At 42.0% G+C, this 24,383-nt stretch overlaps 1 protein-coding gene across 24 annotated transcripts in view; it reads left to right on the top strand.

Moving 5' to 3' along the window:
- Positions 1-24,383, top strand: part of LOC110957580 (receptor-type tyrosine-protein phosphatase F) — a 185,782-nt gene that overhangs the window by 152,088 nt on the left and 9,311 nt on the right. For 12 of the 24 annotated variants that reach the window (XM_051953723.1, XM_051953719.1, XM_051953733.1 and 9 more), the window contains 10 exons: positions 687-698; positions 2,758-2,870; positions 5,500-5,532; positions 6,894-6,991; positions 12,677-12,800; positions 13,155-13,330; positions 17,946-18,065; positions 18,822-18,976; positions 19,634-19,919; positions 20,924-21,102. In XM_051953723.1, the coding sequence (XP_051809683.1) occupies positions 687-698; positions 2,758-2,870; positions 5,500-5,532; positions 6,894-6,991; positions 12,677-12,800; positions 13,155-13,330; positions 17,946-18,065; positions 18,822-18,976; positions 19,634-19,919; positions 20,924-21,102 (1,296 nt within the window). The remainder of the gene's footprint in view (positions 1-686; positions 699-2,757; positions 2,871-5,499; positions 5,533-6,893; positions 6,992-12,676; positions 12,801-13,154; positions 13,331-17,945; positions 18,066-18,821; positions 18,977-19,633; positions 19,920-20,923; positions 21,103-24,383) is intronic. The other 12 variants (XM_051953727.1, XM_051953737.1, XM_051953736.1 and 9 more) reach the window with 3 other exon arrangements.

Below are 24,383 nucleotides of genomic sequence, written 5' to 3'. Positions count from 1 at the left end.
TCTTTCTAGGTACACAGTTGTTTGTATGTTAATGGAGTAGACACTACTGAAAATTATATTGTGGTTAGGATATTGTCTGGACACTATCGAGATGGGAAACAACTATACACCACCTGACATCTTCCTGATTAAATCCTGCCTCCTATCTTGCCCTGACGGCTCCATTACAAATTTTCCATTTCACATCATACCTGTTCTCTAACCTGACATCCACAGCTTTGTCGACTGCTGTGCAGCGACCATCTCCAGCAGACTTAGATCAGACTGGTTAATAATAGGCCTTGAGACAACTCACCGCTGAGTAGCTCAGCCTCTGTCTGGAAGCCCTTTCTCCATGTAGACATAGATTGACAGGAGGGGCTGTGGGGAGGTGGCGTGTGCCCTTTTCACTGTGGACTGGCAGTAAATGTGCAAAGGAATAATCACACTGTACTCTGGTTGTTATTACTAACTCCAGTGTTGCCAAGACCAACACCAGCAGCGAACAATGATGAGGTTATTCTCAGAAGTCCCTAGCAATTGTTAAGATAACTTTTTATCTTGTGCTTTCAAAATTTGGCTTCAGTTTTTGGCTTTCTGAAAATAGTGCAACAGTGAAACAAAATCTGAGTAAACAAGGTAGAAATTCAGATGGATAACAATTACACATTAACCCACTTTATTCTTCTTTGCCCTTGTGAATGCAGCAAACAGGAAAGGTGGGTACTGTTACTGTTACATCAATCACAACTTCAGCTCCCATTACACAAGTCCTTTTCATTTGTGTTGTGAAATTCATGATATCCATCAGCCCTGTAGTGTTGCAGAGGTAACTGCCTCTCAGCTTCAATTGGGATAAAATGTCAGCTCAACACAGGTTAAAAGGAAGCATCTTTAAACTGCCGTGTCTACTTTGATTTGGTCAATTGTGCAAGATTACAAGACCTGAGAGGCAGCTGACTCTGCAACTCTTGATAACTGTGGTCAAAGGAACTTCAGGGTCACATCCTTGTCCCACTGCATGTTCCACATGTAGTGCCAGTATTCCTTCTCAGATCGTGCTGTCTGCCACGGTTTGTCTCCGTGCTGTGTTTCATTATCCAGCCAGTGTCAGCGCACCCCTTCAAGATTGGCCCCATCTGAATATGCCAAGGCATCACCTGCTGCTGAATGGGCCATTGTGAAGTAAATGCCAGACAGGGAAACTGCTGAAAAAGAAATGTTCCCATCTTTTAAGCTGACATTTTCCGCCGAGACCCATTCCTCCACTTTTAGCCTTTTTTCCTTCTTTCCCTGCTTCCTTGTGGCAGGAGTCTCAACAAAGGACCCTGTTCTACCCTCATTAAGCACACCCTGTACTGCACACACACTCATACTGTGCAAGTGTGTGACTACTTACATTCTCACAAGTCTTAGCCCTAACTTTGAGCTTGAAATGAACAACCCCATTGAGATTGCTGCCATGTTTACTTTAGCTCAGCACTAAAGTGTCATGTAGATTGCCATCTGATTGGGTCAGAGGGATAGATGAGGTGTGTGGAGAACACATCACAGATGTCCAACATTCTCACCCCCTCCCTCAGACCAACCCAGCCTCAGTCCTGATGTCTGGGAAAACTGTCTCAGCTCTCGGTTGGAAGGGGAGAAATGCATGTCATAGATTGACCGTCATGCAGCTAGCATTAGCTTAAGCCCCTATAGCAGAAGGTAACAGGTGGCAGTGAGGCCCAAGCCGCAATGGCTGAGGTTGACCGGGTTAAGGCTGTGTCTGCACAACCAGCTCTGTGTATTCTCACCACACCAGGATTCAACAGAAGGCCCAGCTCCTTTCTAAAACCCACGCTCGCCACTTGCAAATGGAGTGCAATGAGATGTGAAATTTCCACGGGGCACCCTGATGCTTCCTTCCGCCCATTTCCTTTTGCAGTCAGAAGGCTTGTGAGTCTGCAGCTGTATCTGTGTGAGTGTGTATTTGTAGAAGTGAGAGAGATGGGAGAGTGTACATCCGTGTGCCTGTTTGTGAGTATGTCAACAGATGCTGGCTGTCTGAATGCAGGCAGGCAGCGCTTTCTTTTCCTTTCTCCATCTGAAGTCTACGGTTGACTGAGCTGAGCCAGTCCGAGCTGTGCTGTTCTGTTCTGTGCTATGCTAGACTCAGCTAGGCCAGGCCTGGCAGCACAGGTGCTGCAGAACTGGTCTAATTACCCAGTGTTGTGCCACCCAGCTGATGAGCTAATTACAGCATCCGCCTGTTTTCCTCTCAATCTGGAAAGCCAGTAAACACAATGTGTTGTTAACACACACACACAGCAGTGAAAATCACACATTTAAATCTTTGCTGTACACAAACACACTCTCATGTGCACATTCCCACGCAGCAGCTGTCACCTATCCAGCAGCAAACAAACCCAACCTAGCCCTCTCCAGGAAAATTATGGTGTTTCTTCAAGTGCATTAAACTCCAGTTTTTCAAACTCGTGGGGGTAGTGCTCTGGTACCTACTGTCTCTGTTTTTCTAGTCCTCAGAACTAGTTCTCAGAACCTTTATCTATGTCATTAACCTCGTAAAGTGTGCAACACAGTTAGCTGTGCATTTCCTGAAAGCCTCCTTTTTTTTAATCATACAAAGAAAACATTGCTGTCATTTTAAATCATCTTCATTTCTTCTTTCATTGAGCTTGCAGAATTGATAGCTAAGTTAGGAGTTTTTGTATTAAGCTTGTAGGTGGTCTCCGCATGATGTGGGTAATCCCTTATTGCCTTTTTTTCCCACTTCAGGAAGCGGGCGTCACCCCTACCTAAAGATGAGCACTCAGGTGGCGTGAAAGACTCCCTGCTGGCCAACTCGTCCGACCCTGTGGAGATGAGGAGACTCAACTACCAGACCCCAGGTACCAAAACGATAGTCCAACAAGTTTGCAAGTTGAAGTTTGCTCTGTTTTTTTTTTCACAACTGTGAAATTTGAGAAATTATCCTTTGATGGATGGTTGAGAAGATGCTGTCTCTAAGACAGGTATAAATTTACAAAGTTGGTATGAGGAGTAAAATGTTGTGTGGGAGAGTATTCATAGCTTTGTTGTAATGAACCCCATTTACAAATCTAAAACACAATAACTCTGATATGAGATGAACAGTCTCCACTTCCAGCCTCTCCTGGACCCCTTTTACAGTAAACTGTAGAAAACGTGTGAATTTATGTACTAAGTGTGTAGATTTTAATCCGACCATAGCTCTGAGAGTGTGCTGGTTTAGTCCATGGTTCTTTCATATCAAACAAGTTTGCGTTTGTTTCAGACCCTTACTCATACAGGCTTCATCCCAAATTGAAAATTCTCCTGAAATCCATCAGTCAGTAATCTAGAAGTGACACCTAACTTGAATAGTGTACCTTTATATATTTTACTTTTAAGGGTTGTGCCTGAAATGGTAGATATTGCATTTTGGAATGATTTTTTTTAACCAAACTCTATGCAGCCTTCCCAGAAGCAATCCTCTTCTGCAACTGATGCCTACCTGCCTCGTTCTTTTGATGGATCTCTTGTTTATTAGTGCTTTGTAACAGGTGTTACTGTGGAATTCACTTGCTCTTGTTATTTGTCCTCAGGCTGAAAATCTGAGCATTCTCAAAGAAGAAAAAAATGGTCACTAAGAGAAAATAACCAAATTATGTTCACCACCAAACCCTAGTGATAGCATGAGTGGAGTCAGACAGAGTAAATTTAGATTCCATCCACACACAGTAGAGAAGGGAGAGGGGGGGTGTAAGGGTGTCCGCCTTAGCATCAGCCTTCTTCCTTTTTCCTCCTGTCTTTTTCCTCCTCCCCTGGTCCTCGCTCCTCCTCCCCCTATGAGCTTCTTTCATTCCCCCCAGCTATTAATGAGTCTGCTGCCTCTGATGTCAAGGTGAGCCAGGCAGAGGGAACAATGGGGCTGAAAGAAAATGTCAACTCTGGTGCACACGTGTATGTGTCTGTGTGTTTTTCTGGTGTGTGTGAGTATGTGTGAATCCCTTCTCACAGGTTATTAAAGATCCCATTTGCCATATATACACACGCACATAGCCCCTTTGAACCCCTGCAGAGGAATTAAGCAGTGCTGCTGCTCTGAAAGAGTGCTGTTCTTCCATCCTCCCACTCCACCTCTTTCTTCTTTTGTCTTCCATTTTCCCCTGCAGGGTAGTTGCTTTCTTTTTCTCCCCCTTTTCTTTCTCTTTCTCTGTACGTCAACATTTATCTCCTTCTTTTTCTCCTTTTCCACCTCGCTGTTTTGCTTCAAGAGTGGTGATTAGCAAAAATCACCAAGGTTGTGTCTAGCTTGTGAAATCATATGAGACTCCCAAGTCTGAGCTGAGTGAATATTGAACAGCCCATTCCTCAGTGCTCCTGCTCTTTTTCGCTTTGATTCGTCCCCAGCAGGTGAACATTCCTGTTCGGATTCTGATTGTTGTTGAGTGGTCCAGCTGATAGTAGCTCATGTCTAAAGCATGTTGGCCTGTTCAGAGGCCTCTGCTGTGCATTTTGGTACTCCAACAGCAGGCGTGTGTGTGTGTGTGTGTGTGTGTGTGTGTGTGTGTGTGTGTGTGTGTGTGTGTGTGTGTGTGTGTGTGTGTGTGTGTGTGTGTTCTTGTACTTGCATCATGGTGAGTACCATTTTCTGCATTTAACTATCAAAGTGAGGACATTTTTACAAAGTGAGGACATTTTGGCCGGTCCTCACTTTGAAACAGCCATGTTTGAGGGTGACGACTTGTTTTTAGAGAACAGGTATGAATTGAGGTTTGGTTAGGGTTAGGGTAAGGATTAGGGTTAGGCAATCAGTTGTGATGGTTAAGGTTAGGGTAAGGCTCTAGGAAATGCATTACGCCTATGGATGTCCTCACTAAGATAGAAGTACAAACATGTGTGTGTGTGTGTGTGTGTGTGTGTGTGTGTGTGTGTGTGTGTGTACAGGGTGACACAAAAAAAACAGGAACTTTTTAACAAACCAATAAAAATAGTTCTTGTGCATTATGTGGATATTGTCAATATTTCAGGTGTGCTCAGTTTTATTTGACCAACTAATAAAATAATTTTGATCATCTGGCACAAATCTGTCCAGTTGTGTGACCGCTTGCATTTCGCCTTCCCAGATTCCAATATTTTCTTTGTGGTGTATTGTCATTATTTGAAAAGCAACACTCAAATTGTAATAAAATGAATATTTCTTTTAACAAGACAAAACACGTAGAGCCCTCTACTCAGCAGTGCAGTATGCTGAGCTTACACGTTTCACAAGAGTATTTTTATAGTCGAGCTTTGTGTGCACTTACTATGTTTAGCAGTCTGCAGTGCAATACTTGAATTGTCCTGAGAGGGCAAACACCACTTGCTGCTCACTTCAACGGGCTTCAAAATTGTCTGTAAATGACACCACATGCTTTATCTTGTTTGCAGATACAGTTTGGCTCCAGTCTGATCCTGAACCACCTTCATTGATTGAGTGTTCTTTTTCTTTCCTCCTTCACTCTCCTCTCTCCACAGGTCCCAGCTCTCATCGTTGCCCCAACACTCCAAGTTAGTCTGCTTTCTCACCTAGTGTGTATTTCCCACACATGCAGTCTTTCTTCCTCTGTCACTCGCTCCTGAATCCATTTCCCCGTTGCAATCCTGACAGACATCACAAGCCTGCAAGCTTGTAGCCTCTGGCACTCCAAGGATGCAGTAATGTCCTCTTTTGGCTGTGAACGTCCCACAACACCTTTATGATGCGAAAGCAGAGGACTAGATGATTTCATGGATAGTTGAGCAGTGCGGACAGTTACACTTGCTGTACATTAGCCTTGTTATCTATGGTTTCACTCTCCATTTAACCAACAACATGGTTGTAAAAGACCTGGCTGAACATGCACAAACACATACACAGTGATGGTAATGTGTTCATAGGTCCCTATGTGATAGTATTAAATTTGTATAATTGGTCAGGTCTCATCTTGTGCAGCGGCCGTACCTACCAGCCATTTGCCATTAGCATTACAGCAATAATAAGCTTGCAGTATAACCCATGACCTTACACATGCGCTCAACCAAAGGCCCTAATAGCTAATGTTATTATATTGTATATACCTTTTTTAAATTGTCTGATCTGTGTGACTTCAAGGCTTTGCATAAGGTTAATAGTGCTCCTTGTGTAACTTTAAACTGTCTTCATGCATTGCATACAGTTTACTTTTAACACATAAGGCAAGTTCTCAGCAATCCGTTTAAGTACATAGCCTTGCCAAGTTCAGAGGCACAGGGGGAATTTGTGTCGGTAGATTAGCAATAAATCATCCAATAACCAGGCGATGAGAAATCTAGAAAGTGGCAGGGGGGTTGCTTGAAATTAATCCAGCCTAAGCGCTCCAGGCTGGGCCAAAAGATAGTCTATTGTAGGGAAAGGGATTTTCAAAGAAATGAGTTTTGGCTGGTGACCAGTCACTTTTTTCTCTCAGTAGGAAGTGACAGTGTGACTGATTTGTAGAGACTTGTGGGTTCTTTCTCTGGTCCCACCTCTGCCACCAACTGAGCTTTGTGAAGTCAGAGAGATGTCTGCCTCCTGCTTCCTTCAAGGAGCATGTTCACCCAGTCACTCATGTGCATCTTCCTGCCAACCCCACCTCTGTCCTCCTCACTTAGCATGACGATATCACCAAATGTCACCAAATGTCACCAGCCTGTTTCAACTTGTGCGCTCTTTTACCCTATCTCTCTGCTCTCCCTCTCCTCATGCATTGTTGAACAAAGTGTTCTCTCCTCACGATACACAGCCACCTCATGGTCCCACTGGCAGCCTCACTCACCCTGTGGTCCAACCAGTGTTTGTGTGAGTCTACAGGAATTTTTGATGTAGGAGCAGCCATGTCTCACACTTTCCCCCTCTTCTTCATCTTTCCCAGGAATGAGGGAGCACCCGCCCATTCCGGTCGTTGACCTGGCTGACCACATAGAGCGACTTAAGGCCAATGATAGCCTCCGCTTTTCACAGGAGTATGAGGTAAGGTTGATGCATTAATGCTGTATCAGTGATTCCTGCTCTTTCAAGCGTATAAATGTGTTTCTTTATTATCATGTTTGGGAGGACATTTTTGTCTTCCCAGATGCATGTATTCTAATGTATTATAGAGAACTTCTTTTGCAGACATTTTCACAACTCTGTTACCAATCCCACTAGGAAACCAACACTTACATTCAATGCTGTGAGACGCTTTTTCATAAAACTAGCAGGTGGCGAGTTGCTTAAGCAATCCGTGTGGGTCTCGATGTTTCCCAGAAAAATGTCATTTTGCAAGCAGTCTTTCCAGTGCAACTTGGTGGGGGATTATCTCTTGTCAGTGTTCTTACTCAAAAAAGAAAGGGAGCAAATTTGCATATAAAGTGGCACATCGTTGTTTTAGGGACTAAGCAAGGCCAGATGATGAGAGGTGTCCTTGAATGCAGATAAACAAGGCCTGACTTTTATTTATTTGCTGTGATTGTTTGATGTGTTCTGTCTAATCAGCTCTAGTCCACTGGTTGCCCCAACAAGGCTATTGGAATGATTGTGGATCTGTGCATTCACATTGATCTAGAGGGTTATGCTGTCACCTCAGTCACTTTATCTGTGATCAGCATGTGGTGCCTCCTCAAGATTTTTTTTTTCTGAGGGAAATGCAAGAAAAATACATATTTTTGGTGGCTGTGTAACTTTGTAGCAATACATAAGGTCAATCCTAAGGTAATGTTTTAACTGTTATCTGCCACATCTGGTGTTGACACTGAAAATATCATCTATTTGATAGTTTTTTTAGTGTTAACATCTACTGATTGTATTGTCTGCATGAAGAAAATAAACATAAAATTATGTAAATGCTTATATTAAAATTGTGCGTTTTGTCTTATGGGTGAAAGTACGCCCTTATCCCTTTATATTTCAAATATTTTGTTTTTTTAATCACCTGTCGTATCCCCAGCTAAAAATAATGTTGCCTAATACAGCAACCAAGCATTAAATTCTTTCTGTAAAAAAAAATTGCATTGTTACAGGACCAGCGTGCAGGATGTAGGGGGATCTATTAGCAGAAACGGAAAGTAATATTGACAATTACAATTTTACAAGTGTTTAATTATGAGTAATTACTGATCAGTGTGTTTTTCTTAGCCTTTCATGTCTACATTTTATTTCATTCTATTTTTTAACTGCATCCGACAGAATCAACGACATGAAAAAGGTTCTTCCTTCCAGCTCTCTCTGTCCAACATTGCGGTCAAAAGTTTTTTGCCTTCCAGACCAGTATCTTCTTCTGGCACCTTCCTTAATGTCGTGCTCGTCCTGCCAGTCCTTTTGATAGTACACTCCCGATCAAAATCTTAAGACAAGTTGAAACATTGCAAGAAATTGCATTTTGCACTGTTGGATCTGGAGAAGGTTCTAAACAGAGTTTCCAAATGCAAAAAGATTGAAGAGTGTATCAGGTCTTCATAACAGTATGTGACCAGCTGCTTTGTTGTGTCTCACCACATGTCCAGCAGGGGCCAGTCTGCATTGCCTGATGATGGTTGACTAGCATGGATATGAGCCATATGGCGACTTGTTGATGAGGTGTGATTTCCAGACGTTTTGTGCTAGGGCTGGGCGATATGGCCAAAAAATAAAATCTCGATTTTTTTTTTTTTTTTTTTTTTAGTCATCTTGGACGATTACGATTTTAATCGATTTTTGTTGTTTCTTTGCGGTCTGTTTGCTATGGCTAGTGCTAGCCATGCCGCACTTCTGTAGCTGCGGGCACTTTTCCCATTCTTTAGGGTGCCTCTGCTGGAGGTGCTGAAAGAGGTTAGTTGTGCTGCTACGCTTCGTTTTCACAGTACTTTTGCAAACCTTCCACATGACTGTAGTTTGCTCTGTGTCAGTCTTGTCAAAGCCGAACCACTTCCATATAATCGATGTAACATGAGGCCCATTTCTTGCGACCAACTCTTCCTCTGCTGTTGTGTCTGCCATGACGGCGGTGTGAGTGTTTTGGCGGAAGGAGATGAGAGGCGGAAGCAAACGCCAGTGCACAAGTTGTGAAAGGCAGAAGAAGAATCTGTATTGTTATATATTTAAGCTCGCCTCGATTTTACAATTTGGCAAATTTTCAAATCGTCAGGTTTTAAAAAGGCGAATTAATCGAATTAATTCGATTTATCGTCCAGCCCTATTTTGTGCCATCCGTGACATTCTGGTATAAGTCCCATAAATTCTTTTTGATAGTGTCTTTGTTAGTGACCAAGAGTCAGATCCATAAAGCAAGATGGAATCCACTGGCGCCTTAAATTCTTATTTTGGTTGTAAATGGAGATATCCATATTTTTGACAGAGAGTGCAATGCTCACCAAGCTTTACTAATTTTTGTTTCTATATCATGTTCTTTGTTGGTGTAGCCTCCAAGATGTAGGAAATCATCATGTTTTTATTTGTATCCAAATGTGTGTTGTGTTTTCCTTGCTTTCCCACCCCTCCCTCTTCTCCCACCCCTCCCCTTTGCCCTCCTCTGTCCCTCTCAACCCGCCCGGCCAGCAGGCAGATGGGTCCCCCCTATATAGAGCCGGGTTCTGCTCGAGGTTTCTTCCCTGTTAAAAGGGTGTTTTTCCTTGCCACTGTCGCCTTTGGGCTTGCTCTGGGGGTCAGGCATATGGGTTCTGTAAAGCGTCTTGAGACGATTTGACTATAATTGACGCTATATAAATTGAATTGAATTGAATTGAATTTTGTTTTCTGACCCATTTAGTGCATGCAGTGTCTCCTCAGATGTTGAGTTCAGGTGCATTAACTTTTTGTTTCCAACATTCAGAAAGCCCTACCCAGTGCAGAAGGTCTTTTGCTTCACTGAGAATGTTTTCCAGGAGGGAAATGTCATCTGCAAATGCAAGTTCTGGAAAAAATTCTTCATGGTGTCTTCTTCTTTGACAATGCATTAGGGTCAGTCCATGCATTCCTCAGTGCATAGTCTAAGCAGGTGATGAAGAGGAGAGGTGCTAGAGGGTCTCTTTGACTATGTAAGGAGCAGGTACTCCTCCATAGTGACCAACATGTTGGAGCGCCATGTTTCTGCAGTAGCCTACAACAGAAAAGCCTCAAAAGGAGCCTTTATCACTTTTTTTTATGTTGAACTGACCCCCACCGTAGGCTCCCTTACTTGCTTGGAAAGGGAGAGTGTTGGAGTTGTTTAAAATCAACAACTTCAGCACAAGATGCTCGTACACCCTGCATACTGCTTCTTTAATATTTATTTACAATGTTTCTTAGGGCTGGGCGATATAGCCAAAAAACGAAAATCCGATAAACGATTTTAATCGATTTTTTTGAAAACACTGCAGCTACACTTTGCTGTTTTTTTTGGAGCTTCGCTCTTGGAGCTGGCCTCGGTGCATGTAAGGTGACGCCTGACACATTGCTCCCACTCTGCCGGGTGCTTCTGCTTGAGGTGCTGAAAGAGATTTGTTGTGCTACTTCCCTTCGTTTTCACCGTCTTTCTACAAACTCTGCACAGCACCTCGGTCTGTTCCGTGTCCGACCTTGTATATCCAAACCAAGTCCATACTAATGAAGTCACGGTACCCTTTTTTTGCACAATATCATCCTCATTTTCTTCTCCTTTCTCCACCTCCATCTCTAATGCATATCCCTGTCATATCTGTTTGTGTGTTCTTTGTCTATTACTCAATTGTAAGAGAATGTTGACTGTAGACTGTGCTACAGCGCCAGTCCTCCTGGCATGGCGACTGTGTTTATTACATGCGTCGGCTAAAAATAGCGGACATGACATTAAACTCGATGTTGAGATTTAATTTTTTACACATCGATTGAAAAAATAAAATCGAATTAATTTGATATATCGCCCAGCTCTAATGTTTCTGATTTTTGTTCATTGTGGAAGCAGTAGCTTATGGTTCTGTTGATTTATTTGGAAGAAGATGTTGTTATTTTTTGACCCATCCAATTAATATCAATGATGTTAGACTAAAACATAAAAAGCTATAGTCTTTAATGAAATCTGCAAGAAGGAGCAGCTGTAATGTATGACCAAATGTGTGTTTGTTTGCAAAGTTGTACATTTACACGTGGTACATGGTATTGGTTCTAACTGATTTTTTTGTGGATAACTGTGAAATTAACAGCCAACTGGGAACATAATTAGGCCTTAGTAAAAATCTGCACCCAATTAAGTTATTTTTTGGTTGCTCAGTGCCTCTCCAACACATCACTCTCCCAGCCTGTTGAGTTAGTGTAAACGAACCAAGCCAGAGAAGTGGCTTGTATGACTGTAGGCAACCAGCCCGGCCCTGTTCCCTCCCTGCTCCAGTCATTCCAAGCCAGGGAAGACCCCCTCCATCGTCCGGCAGATGGCCATTCATCTTTGTGCCAGTCGAGGCTCTGTTGCAGAGCTCATGGCGCTTTGTCACAGTCACGTTTATCAGCTGCTCCTGTTGCTCTTTACCCCAAGGCACAGAATTATTATTTTTTTGCCCATGTTTGTTCCACTTTACTGCATAGGGCAATATAGTGAGAGATAGAAAATTCTTTGTAGGTAATTACAATTTGGATATCAAATTTCGGCAATTTTGATTTGCAAATTAACTGACTGTTCTACTACGAAGAACTATGCTTGTCTTGTGCATGTTAGGAAGACACAATTTTTAAAATCCTGTTTTCTCATAATTTTATGGCTGGCAATCTTTATTCCTGTCACCCCCTGGCCTCACCTTGCACCCTTTATTTTATCTATTACCCAATAATTATTACTATTACATTTAAGCAGTAAGGTTGTGACATAAGATCACCTACAATAATTAATTTAGTGGTACAGCCACATAGAGTGAGCGCAAAATTTTGAAGGTGTCATTCTAACTCCTTCTGGATTTGCGAGGCGAAAAGCGTGGGGAATTACTGGACATGGTTCCGGTGTGAGCTGAGGAGGATCGATATGGAATAACAAGAGACTCGGTGACATTATCCAGCAAGGGATAGGAGGCCATCACATATCTCCCAAGATCAATATGTGTGCAGTCGACTGTCATGTTAGCTCAAGAGACAAATGACGTAAGAGAGAGTTAGGAACAGAGAGAGAAAGGCAACAGAAATAGAAGATGAAAAAAGAGAGAAAGACAAAAGAAGACAACCACAAGAAATCATGCTGTGACTTCTGAGAATAATTTAATTCTCATCACAAACAAGAGAGGGCACTTATGGCTTGCAAGCTTCAGTCAAAGCGTATTCATTTCCGAGCTTTAAAACATTCTCATGTTGGGTTTAGAAAGTAAGTCATGTGTTGGTGTCTTCTTCTTCATTAGTATTCAGGACCTCAAATGTTAAACAAATACCTAACCTGTTAATCCACCAATAGCAACTGCAGTGCAGCTTGTAGTATGGTGCTTTTAAGCTTCGATTTACACAATGTCAAACACAATATAAACCCTCACAGACATGATGTGAGTCTGTGTTCCATTCCGTTCCGGGGCTTTGTTGTCCATAGCATACTGCTGCTGAATGAGTGACAGCAAGGTAATTTTGCCCTGTCCCTATACCAATGTAATACTCAAGAGCCCTTTGTGCTTCTGTTTACCTTCCTTTCTTTTTGCACTGTGTCTCTGTCCATTTTATTGTAATCATTTTCTCTCTGTTGTTGGCTCTCTCTTTTTTCTCCACTGCCCTCTCTCACAGTCCATTGATCCCGGCCAGCAGTTTACCTGGGAAAACTCCAACATGGAAGTCAACAAGCCAAAGAACCGCTATGCAAACGTCATTGCCTATGACCACTCCAGAGTGGTGCTCACCTCTGTTGATGGTAAGAGCTCATGTAGCCACTTAACCTCTCACATAGCCATTGACTGAGACTACCATCGATTGAGTCCTCCTTCACATGTACCAAGGACGTTTTGTATGCCTGCAACTGCTGCTGTAAAAACTGACGGTGTTAACCACAAAGCCATGTATCCTATTTGTTTCAGTAAATAGTGTTGATTATGACATGTAAATTGGAAGTAGCATTCGTCATACCTGATTGAGGTGGATTATTTTTTGCACAGTGCAGAAGAAAAGAAAAGAAAAGATACACGTGTCATTTGTCTTGACTAAAATGACTCAGATAATAATCTGTGTGACATGACTGTCATGTATAATATGTTTTTCTTTGTTACAGCCGTCCCAGGCAGTGACTACATTAATGCCAACTACATCGATGGCTACAGGAAACAGAATGCCTACATCGCTACTCAGGGGCCCCTGCCAGAGACACTTAGTGACTTCTGGAGGATGGTATGGGAGCAAAGATCCAGCACCATCATCATGATGACCAGACTGGAGGAGAAGTCTCGGGTAAGGAGAAACACTGTCATTTACTCTAAAACACTGACAAATAATGAAACCCATCACTTACTTCATTCATGAACAGTTAGTTCCTGCACAATGTATCAATTATACACTGACTTACTGAAGTGTGCTCACTGAAAAGCTTATTTACATAGATTACGTCGGGGTTTTTTTCATAATGAACATGGGACTTCAATTACAGCAGATTATTAATCATGAAAAATAAATCACAAATAAGAAATAAACTGTTACTTAATAATATCCTAGTGATAAAGTTTTAAATAAACAAAGCACAAATGATTTCTTGTGATGAAATGTCATCATTATTGTACAGTTGAAATATGCACTATGAATCTGTCATTTTTTCATATGATGCCCTTCACCAGTGCTGAATGAGCAAATCAACCAGCCAGTATCTGCTATGAGGTGCAATACCAGGAGAAATATAAATGACTCTTTTGTAGAACTTAAGGCCATTGAAGTCAACAGTTCTCCAACATATACCACAACTGGTGTTTAGAAGTAGAAAGGTGCCTGAAGGCACATAGACACTCAGTTCTACTTTAAAGCAAGATTTGTCAGTCTGATCAGTCACAAGGACTTCAAAGGATATTTAGGTTTTCTGTGGATACTATCACCTCATGCTGCTTCGCTCCCTGACTCTTTAGCAATATCTGAAAACATCTGTATGAATTCTTTCCAAATTTGTTTGTGAAGTAACATTTCACAATAGGTTTTTATCATTCTCAATTTTCAATTTTCACTCCTGTTGTTTGTTAGACATTTATGAAGTTACCATGGCAACTTTGTATTTTGGAAGTAGGAACAATTGTCAGCCACATTATGCATATGTGTAGTTATATTTAGATTTTTTAAAATGATGCATGCTGATTTTCATTTCTTTGGAAATGCTTGGAGAGTTCAATACTTTATTGCCACATACTTCTTTTTTCAACACAATACCAAGGTTTCATAGGCATCGAGTCTCATTTGTGTTTGTTCATTCTCAATTTGGCTTGCAAAACCCACAGCGTTATAATGACATTTTTGATGTTGGACTAAAAAGAGGATTGTCACCCAACAATATTTCTGTGCTCCTAAAATACATACAAACTCATAAAGGCATAATGTAAGCACATGAGCAACTTGAGATTTAGAATTGGAATGGGTTTATTTAATTACCATCTGAAAATCATGCTCATGAATTCTGTGGAGGAAAATATTCAGCACGGAGCCTTGCCAATATGTGGTGCTTTATTGTTGTGTGCATACAGTGCCCTCATGAAAGAATATCTCTAGACTAAGAACTGGAAAAAACAGAGACTGTAAATAGAACAATTTCTTTCCAGGACACAAGACATTCAGCTTTTAGGGAAGAGGATCATTACCTGAAGCTCATTTCATCTGTACTGAGTTTGTAAAAAAAAAACAATTTTTTCGTCAAAGTGAAGACTTAATTGCTTGTCATCCTTCAAAACATATCTGTTTTAATTTTGAGCCATCAGTGCATTCAATCATTAAGGCAAACTGTGAGCGCAATATGCATTCTTGGAACAGAGCTCATTTATCTGTACCGTGGAGACTATCTTCAGCACAAATATGCCTATAAGATGATTTTTATTACACATTTACTTGATGGCGAGCACACACACACATCCTCACAAATGCCTTATTATGTACAGGATTTAGTCTATCTGAGTGGCAATTTCAGAACTCTGTGACAGATGAACAAGCTATAGTACTTTGATTCCACGGTTGCAGTTACACATGCACAAACAAGGAAAAAAAATTGGAATGCCACTACATAAGAAACTTAACGAGAAATGAAATAGCCTCCAAGCCTATCCCCACCTCCTACACAAAAATCAGCTGGCTTGCCAGCACTGTGGAGTGAGCCACAAAGACCCAAACCTGCCCTCCACCAGCTCAGGATGGAAACATTTCTTTCCCACTCATTTTAGACTACATCGAAATCTGTTGGATGACATCACAAAGGGGGTGGGGTAAGCTTTGCAGTAGAAGTTTCACTTTCAAAACAGGAGAGGGTGATGAACTCCAGTCTCAAGCTCCCCAAAAGAGTTTTATCTGCATTGCTGACATTTATACTGTTCGTTGAATTCACCATGTGATGTATGTTAACAGCTATATAAATATTTTCATGTTGCATACAAATCACAATTCCACTATATTGATGAGCAAATGTTTAGTTAAATGATAATTATCACTCTATATGTGTATGCAGTAGGGGGCTGGTAGCATTGAATTAAATTGATTGGGGTGGCTGTGGCTCAGGTGGTAGAGCGGGTCGTCCAATGATCGAAGAGTCGGCGGTTCGATGGTGGTGGTCGGAGGGGCGGTAGGTGCGGATTCGCAGCCACGCTTCTGTCAGTCTGCCCCAGGGCAGCTGTGCCTACAAATGTAGCTTACCACCACCAGAGTGAGAATGTGTGAGCGAATGAATAATGGATTCATTGTAAAGCGCTTTGGGTGTCTTGAAAAGCGCTATATAAATGTAACCCATTATTAAACTGCCTCCTAAATCAGCTTTATCCAGTCAGTGCAACCATCCTGGAAAAATAGAAATACTACGTCAAACAAATAGTGTTTGCAGTTTGATAATGAATAGAAATGTATTAATATAAATGCCAAACATCACAAAATGCTGCCTGTATTTTAAATTAGATACATGGTATTGCAAGGGATTTCTGTTATTTTGTAAACTCCTTTCACATAAATACACATTCTTTATTTGTCTGATTCTCTCTCAAAAGCGCACTCAGACACATATGGTGAATGAGTCAACCTCCCACCACCCAGCTAGATTGATGTCTATTGCCAAACAGAGCAGAAGCTTGACAAATATGATGAGATCCAGCAGCAGGCAAATTTCAGCTTCCTCTTGCACTACCAGTGAGCAAAACCCTAAAAGGTCAGGGCTTGAAATAAGACAAGAGGTGTTACTCACGTGTGTGTATGTGTGTCTAGATAAGAGGCCCACTGCAAAAGGCCAGATGACGACGTCAGGAGCAAGGTTCAAAGCAGAAGCAGAAGATAGTGAAACCGGCAGCCTGTGTGTGTGTCGCTGTATCTGTTTGTGTGTCTTTGGAAGGGAGAATATGCCACCCAACCTCAGACAGCACAGAGATTCATTACAGTGGTGACTGCTAATCCATATGTTTGTACTGCAAGCAGTTCCCCATCACTCAATTGAGTTTCTCCTGCAAGCTCTGCCTCTGTCTCTGAATGGGAGCTGTCACCAGGGGAGGTGAAATGTGAGGGGGTGAATTTTAGCGCATTTTGTTTGTCAATTTGTACCAGCTCACTGAGACAGCCAAAGTGCCTCCAAATGTCAGCTCCGCACTGGAGTATCAATATGATTAGCTTACCCATGCCACCTCTTTCCTCTCATGTTTTCCAAATCAATAGCAGTGAGTTCTAGTCTAGTTTCTGCATTTGTTCAGTCTCTATATGGAAAATTACAGCTCTTAGAGTTTTGGTGCCTCTCTGAAATGATTGATTTTACCTATGTTTAGCTTTTTCAGTCATGCTACTAGTCAGAGTACCTCTAACTGACTGAAAATTGGTTCAGCTTCTTCTGAAAGACACATGGTGGGCAGACTGAACCTGAACTGTTTCCAAATGAGAATTTAGTCTTGAAATCATCCGCTGAGATCCCAGAAGCTAGAGGCAAGACCAATCAGCTGGCTATGCAGAGTGTTTAGATAATGATGTGAGTCATTGCCTCTAGAAACTTAGAGACCGTGTGAACAACTATTAAATATTATAAAATGCCTATTTTTGACTACTTTTTTCCCTGAATATAGGGCATATACCAATTTTTCCAGAGCAGGCAGCCTGTTATTACTGTTTGCAATACAGAGTCAAACTCCAGCGACAGCCAGTAATAGTCTACCTGGTGAAGGAGAATTCATATAGATGTCTGGATGAAGAAGGCAGCAGTCAACAATTCTTTGTTGTTGCAATATAATGCCAATTGCACCTTGCCAAATGATAAAGAATAAAGTAAAAAATTATGACATGCAAAGCAGTCATTTTCAGAGATACACAGATTGATGCACAACCACTGTTTTTTGTTTGTTTGTTTTTTTGTTTTGTTCTGTTTTTTTGTCTCATACACGCTAAAGTATGTTCTGTGCAGATATGAGGCCAGGTGGCTGAACCTGCTGTCCATTCATGACAGGCCAGAACAGGCTTTTAGACACATCTCCTTCCACAATGCATCACCCAATCATCACAAATGCGCCAGAAGCTTACATGACAAAGGGTTGTGAACCACCCGACAATTAGCTAATTGAAAATGATCGCAGATTAGTAAAACACAAAGTGGGCTTTTTAATTCTCATTTGAAATGTGCTTCAAATGCAGATGCACAGTAATGTGCATGCAAAAGTCTGATTCACCAGTGGTAATTTTTAGTAGATACAGGAGCCCACTCTGCGTCTTCAGTTTTTAATTGGACAGTGGACAAAGCCTTTGATCTGACCTCTTTAATGTTCCCTCCTTGTTAATCAGTGTGATCCTACAAGCCTCTCACGAGCCTCGTAGTGGATGTTAGCAGCAGTTCCCTCCTGACAGTGTGCCCTCTCTCTTGCTCTGCCAGGTGAAGTGTGACCAGTACTGGCCGTCACGAGGAACAGAGACCTACGGCATGATCCAGGTCACCATGTTGGACACTGTGGAGTTGGCCACTTACAGCGTCCGTACCTTTGCCCTCTACAAGGTAAAGTACTGCATTTTTCATTTATAGTTTAACATATAGCAAGTGATAGTCTTGAATGACATGTCCTTCAAAGGTAATTGAAGTTATCAGTGCTGGGGTCATATTTAAAATGTAATTTCTCATTTTCTGAAGACAGTTAAAGGCTATTACCATCGAAATCATTTTTTCACTGATGAAATTGTTTTTTAGCTTCTGAGATTTATCTCCCATTTTCTGACGTGCAGTGAAGGATGACATATTTTTCATGTTAATTCATATACTTCACTGCAGTGACGATGTAACTGATGGTTTGTCCTTTATTTGTCCTCTCTCCATTTTTTTCCATTAGAGTTAGAATTTCAAACATTATTATAAATCCTAATTAAATACAAGTCTCTAGCTCGTGTGATTACTTGGTTTCAATCAGAAATAGCAACAATGTCAAGAAACCATTCCAGAGAACCCACTGGAGTTCAATTTAGAAGTGATGCATGTTATCGACACCTACACTTGCACAGTGATTACAGCCCTAAAAGTTCAATGCATCATGTGCTGTTATAAAAATTATGAGTTAACTTAAGACATTACCGTATGATAGTTTCATTTTTGTCAGTTAAATTACTTGTGCTTTTCAAATTTTAACTGTAAAATTTCAGAAAATAGTTTGTCAAAATCAGAAGTTTTCTTTGAAAAACAAGCACTTACAATTTACTGTGTCAGAACATCTGACTAAAACACCTTTCTAGTTGACTGACTACTCAACCGATTCTCTTACAGAATGGCTCCAGTGAGAAGAGAGAAGTAAGACAGTTCCAGTTCATGGCCTGGCCAGACCATGGGGTACCTGAGTATCCCACCCCCATCCTGGCCTTTCTTCGACGGGTAAAGGCCTGCAACCCTCCAGATGCAGGGCCCATGGTGGTCCACTGCAGGTGGGTACATGAGAGAAACAACTGCCTGCTGTATTTGAACAGTTCTGTGTGGCAGTAATATCCTTATACTGTATGTTTTAGCATTTTATTTGTCACTTTCCCTGCTACTGTCATGAGATGTTACATGAGCAAAATGTGATAATCAACCATAATGAATTTATACTGAAATAACATTAACCTATAATTAATAAGTAACATTTTTAGAATAGCATATATGAATGTCTCATATCAAGGGGGAAGGGCAAGTATGCTGTACCATCAGTAAGAAGAGAGATGTTGGAATCTTGCTGTTGGTGTCACTACCAGTTTTCTTTCACAGTTGATTTGTCCTAATAATGTGTTGCATATTTTACAGTCAGCTAAAAATCTCTCAGGATACCTCCACAATCCCAGTCTGTGGCAATAATCACTGCATTTTGCAGCTGTTGTGCTCTCAAGTGTAAGTTAGCTTCGACTGAGGGCAGAATGTCCAGTTTTCAGCTGTTCGAGCGCAGAGAGAAAACATGAAAGGACTGAGATAGTTAATTCACAATGCTGTTCTCAGCGTATCTCGATGCATATCCGTTCTGGACTGATGCATCTTTTGACATATTGTGGTGAATATCTAAAGAAATAGTGAACCCTGGTTATTTACTTTTCGCTGTTGCTCTCCATCAGTGCGGGCGTGGGCAGGACTGGGTGCTTCATTGTAATCGATGCCATGCTGGAGCGCATGAAGCACGAGAAGTCCGTAGACATCTACGGCCATGTGACGTGCATGCGTGCCCAGAGGAACTATATGGTCCAGACCGAGGACCAGTACATCTTCATCCATGAGGCCCTACTGGAGGCAGCCACCTGCGGCAACACTGAGGTTCCAGCACGCAACCTCTACGCCCACATCCAGAAACTCACCCAGGCTCCACCTGGAGAGACAGTCACTGCTATGGAGCTGGAATTCAAGGTGAGTGAAGTCCACATAGAAGACAAATAATGCGTAAATCTTTGTGTGATAACAAGTCAGCAACAAAACTGCAAAGATAGCGCTATTTTTCTGTCTGTGTTTCACAAATCACTGATTTGACAAAATCCCTGCACTGATGCTTTTGTTGTTTACCTTTGTCAAAAATATAACAGACTGCAGTTGCACAGTGTCCAGAATGTCACATGTCAGTGTCACAAGTAATTATTTCACAAAATCAACCAATGCACAGCAATTTATGCCAATGACATTGGTGCTGAGTCATTCCTGCGGCTTACACAGCAGCATCAGTACATACACACACGTTTCATGAACATACAGACTAGAACAAACACACATAAACAACGAAACACATCAACACACCTACACATGCAGAGTTACAAAATGACTGACACTGGCATATACACACAGTTGGTGTTCAAGGTCACAGTTACACTCACACACACACCTTCTGTCAATAGCCATTGACTGTGATGTTATTACACACTTTCCTCCCAGCGCGGCTCTGCCATTAGCCCTCTTATGACCATGATCCATTCTGTTTGAAGTGATAATAGCACCTACACTCCTGCCAACAATGGAGAATGAAAGAGTAAGAGAATGATTGTGGCGTACGTGGGGGCCACAGCCTCCATGCCCACACAGTCTGGCCACAACACACAGAATTCTGCAGGAGCACCATGACTGTCTACACACACTTCTGTGCTGCTGTCCATCTGTGCTCTGTTCTCTGCCAACACTGAGCTTGTCACACCCACAACCCTCTAAGCAAGCTCTGGGAATCGTAAGAGACGATTCCTTTGCACTTACTTATACCTATCAGCAGATATCTAAAATAGCCTCTCTTCTCTTGTAAGAATTTATTATTTATTGTGACATGAAACCTTTAGTTGAATAAAAGCTTGTCAGGCTTCCTTGTATGTTTACTTCAGGTTACTCATTTTTCTCCTCACCCTGTCTGGTATTTCCAACCTTTTGTTAATCAGAGACTGGCCAACTCCAAAGCCCACACATCACGCTTCATCAGCGCCAACTTGCCCTGCAACAAGTTCAAGAACCGCCTGGTCAATATCATGCCTTTTGAGTCCACACGTGTCTGCCTGCAGCCCATCCGTGGTGTCGAGGGTTCTGACTACATCAACGCCAGCTGCATTGATGGCTACAGGTCAGCAAACAATTTCATCTTCAGGATGAGCTGAGTTTAATGACTGTACAGTGAAAGAGTTCACTTTGGACTTGCTTTAAAAGACAAACGTGACAAGTGTTATTATCTCATCAACAAATTCCATGAAAAGACCAAAAGCGAATAAAGAATTAGTTTCACTGCAAATGTTATGCTACATTAGGCTCAGCTCATTGCTTTGTTGTCTCAACTGTAAATGTTATTTGTAGAAAACATGAGACTTAAAAACTAGGTCACAGCAATACTGTCTATTGTAAGTGTGTGTACCCCATGTTTAAGTGCACGCACACTCTGCCTGGTAGGACACAAGTTGGAAAAATACCAGCACATATCCTGCACATTTTTCTGAATCCTGCTTTGAAGAACTAATCCACAGTTTCCCACTGCCTACTGCAAAACACCAATTATTGGTGGTAGCATTCAAGCCAGGGTAAGCATGTACCTGCTTGCTTGTACTACAAGTCTGGGTTTCTAATACAACCTGTATGTGGGATTGGCTCAAAATACTACAGGTTGATGTTCACAGTAATGAAGAAATGTCATCCAGAGCAACAGTGTGTTGATGTGTTTTCAACAAATTTTGGACAGCAATAAAGAGCTACAGCCCAGAAAAATAAATGGTGCCAGGCTATGGCTACAGAAGCAATACTTCTCAGTGATTAATTCAGTGCTGGCACAAGAATAACACCAGCCTAATCCTTTATCATTGTTTAAGGTCACCACAAGTACTAATAGTAAAGGCATTTCAGCCCTTTTCAGATATAGGACCAGACTAAAGGAAAACAAATGAAGATGAATGCCATTCAGGCCTAGCAGAACATCACCAGGAAGGAATCAATGTCTGATATTAATGAGCTACAAACTTAAGGCAGACATTGATTGAGCAGGATTTGGAACAAAATATTAAATACAGTGACCCTAATTATCAACATATTAACCTTTTCAGTTTTTCTGTCTCCCAACCTGGAAGGCTTTATCTAATATAGTTGGTTATGGTTTATCTGTTGTAAACATTCTTAAATTGGAACTGAAATTCTACACTTCAACTTAAATCATCAATTTATTTCAAACCTGACATCCTGGAGACACAGCACAACTGAAACTATCGCTATCCTGATAGTTTCCTGACTGCACAGGTCTGCATTTATTTTCTGCCATCGCAGATTGTTCCCAGTGTGAAAAATACAATAGGTATTCACAGTCAACTAAATAAATATGTTGGAAACAGGTTGTATGGGACTGGACTGAGGATGAGGCTGCAGTGGGCAGTATCCAATTGCAAGAATGACTCCCAGATCTGTCAGTGTGGCTTTCGTTTGCTGAGCCACAACCACTTTTATATCGAAGCTACTCTGTGTCCTCGTGTGCTCTGTGAGTTCAAATTGCTTCCTAGACGGAGGAAGATGAAAAGGCAGCTCTCTGTTTTATATCTATATAAGTATGGGCAGTGACAGACAGAGCTGACTCTTCTGCGGTTTAAGTGAAGGGATGGATTTAGCAAGCGTGAAATGCCATTTAGCCCATATGGGGTTCTGCTTCGTACTGGGCCGTGACGGGGACAACACCTCCCGACTCTCCCCCTCTCCTCTTTCTCCTGTTCTGTTGTTAATGAGAAGGTGCTTCGCAGAGGCCGACCTTCCATTGTTGCATTGTAAATAACATAATTGCAGCAAGAGAGTATTGTAATGAAGTGTTCTCCCAAACCCACCTTGCTTTTTTCTTCTTCATATTCACTGTCTCTTTCTCTCTTTATCATCTTGTTCCTCCTACATTTTTACCCCTCTCTGTCTCTGTCTCTCTGTGCTACTCCTTAATCTGTTTCCTTTGCACTATTTATCTCTCTCTCTTTCTCTCCTCCTTCCCTCTTCTCTCACTCACCATCTTAATTTTCCATCCAAACATCATGGCAGACAGACATCCGGGTGGGGACCTGTTGTGTGCACCAGCGGCACTGTGTAATTAAGCCGCTTTTAAAACGCGGGCATAAATAAAAACTAAACAAGGGCCTCCAGTGCCCTTCACCCTAGTGCCTTTAAGAAAAGCCAATAATATGCTAAGCTAATGAGAGGCGAACCATTGATTCCAGCTATGCTATCAGGGGTACGAGCCCTGGATATGCTCCGATGCAGGCTGGAGTTTTAGCATTGTAATGAGGTTGAAATGAAACACTATGCCCTCAAGCTCTGCATTCGTGTGGGATGATGCAGAGAGTGCTTTGTGCTCTTTGGCAATGCGCTCATCGGGACACTGTGTGCAGAGAAGTCCGTATTGTGTGATACGGTTAGAATTGTTTCTGTTTGGCTGGGGGCCGTTTTATAGGGGAGTTAGGAGGGTCTACCCTATCAATTTGAAATTTTTCATTCATCCCCTGCCTAGCTTTGCATTTTTCCTCCTCTTCTGCTCCACAAAGTCCCTTTTGCTTTTCCTCTCCTCATGTCCTTGCTCATCTTTTCCCTCTACTCTCTTGTCATCCTCAGCAGTGAATCCTTTATTGCACTCTGATGACCAGCTGGAGAGAACTCTTTCTCGCTCTTTTCATCTCCTCTCCACATCCTCACTGTTCTTAGTACATCTCTGCTCCACAGTTTGCCTTTCTCCTTCCCAGTTTTCATCTTTTTAATTTGATTCCTCACTCTGTTGCCTCCCCCTCCTCGTATGTCATCTCCTCTCCTCTCTACCAATCTGTTGTTTCTGTGTTTGAGTGAGTGAGGCCCTGAGCATATTCTAATCTCCTGGTTCCACATTAGTGCCTTGCCTGCAGCACCTTCATTAGTCGTTCAGCCATGGCACAGTGTGTGACTGCATGTGTGTGTGTGAGCTGCAGCGGGTCTGAATATACATGTGAAACTACTGCATTCACAAATGCCTGCACCTGAATGTGCTGCCAATGTGTGTGTGTGTGTGTGTGTGTGTGTGTGTGTGTGTGTGTGTGTGTGTGTGTGTGTGTGTGTGTGTGTGAGAGAGTGTGTGTGTGAGTGTGTGTGTGAGTGTGTGTGTGGGTGTGTGCGTGCGTGTGTGCGTGCGTGTGTGTGGGTGCATGTGTGTGTGTGTGTGTGTGTGTGTGATCAGGTGGTGGCTATTGTTGTGGGGACCAAATGTCCCCACAACAATAGGAAAACCAAAAGAAATGTCATTTGTGGGGACCTCATTTGGGTCCCCATGAGGAGAAACAGTGTTTTCTTGGCCATGTTGTTGTTACTGACAAAAGTAAAAGTGCAAAAACGTTTCTTTAGGGTTAGGCATTGTTTTGGTCTGGGTTAAGG

Source organism: Acanthochromis polyacanthus, chromosome 9 (genome assembly GCF_021347895.1).
Source record: "Acanthochromis polyacanthus isolate Apoly-LR-REF ecotype Palm Island chromosome 9, KAUST_Apoly_ChrSc, whole genome shotgun sequence".
NCBI lineage: Eukaryota > Metazoa > Chordata > Actinopteri > Pomacentridae > Acanthochromis > Acanthochromis polyacanthus.
Note: the sequence above shows the minus strand (reverse complement) of the source record. Positions and strands in the feature narration are given on the sequence as shown.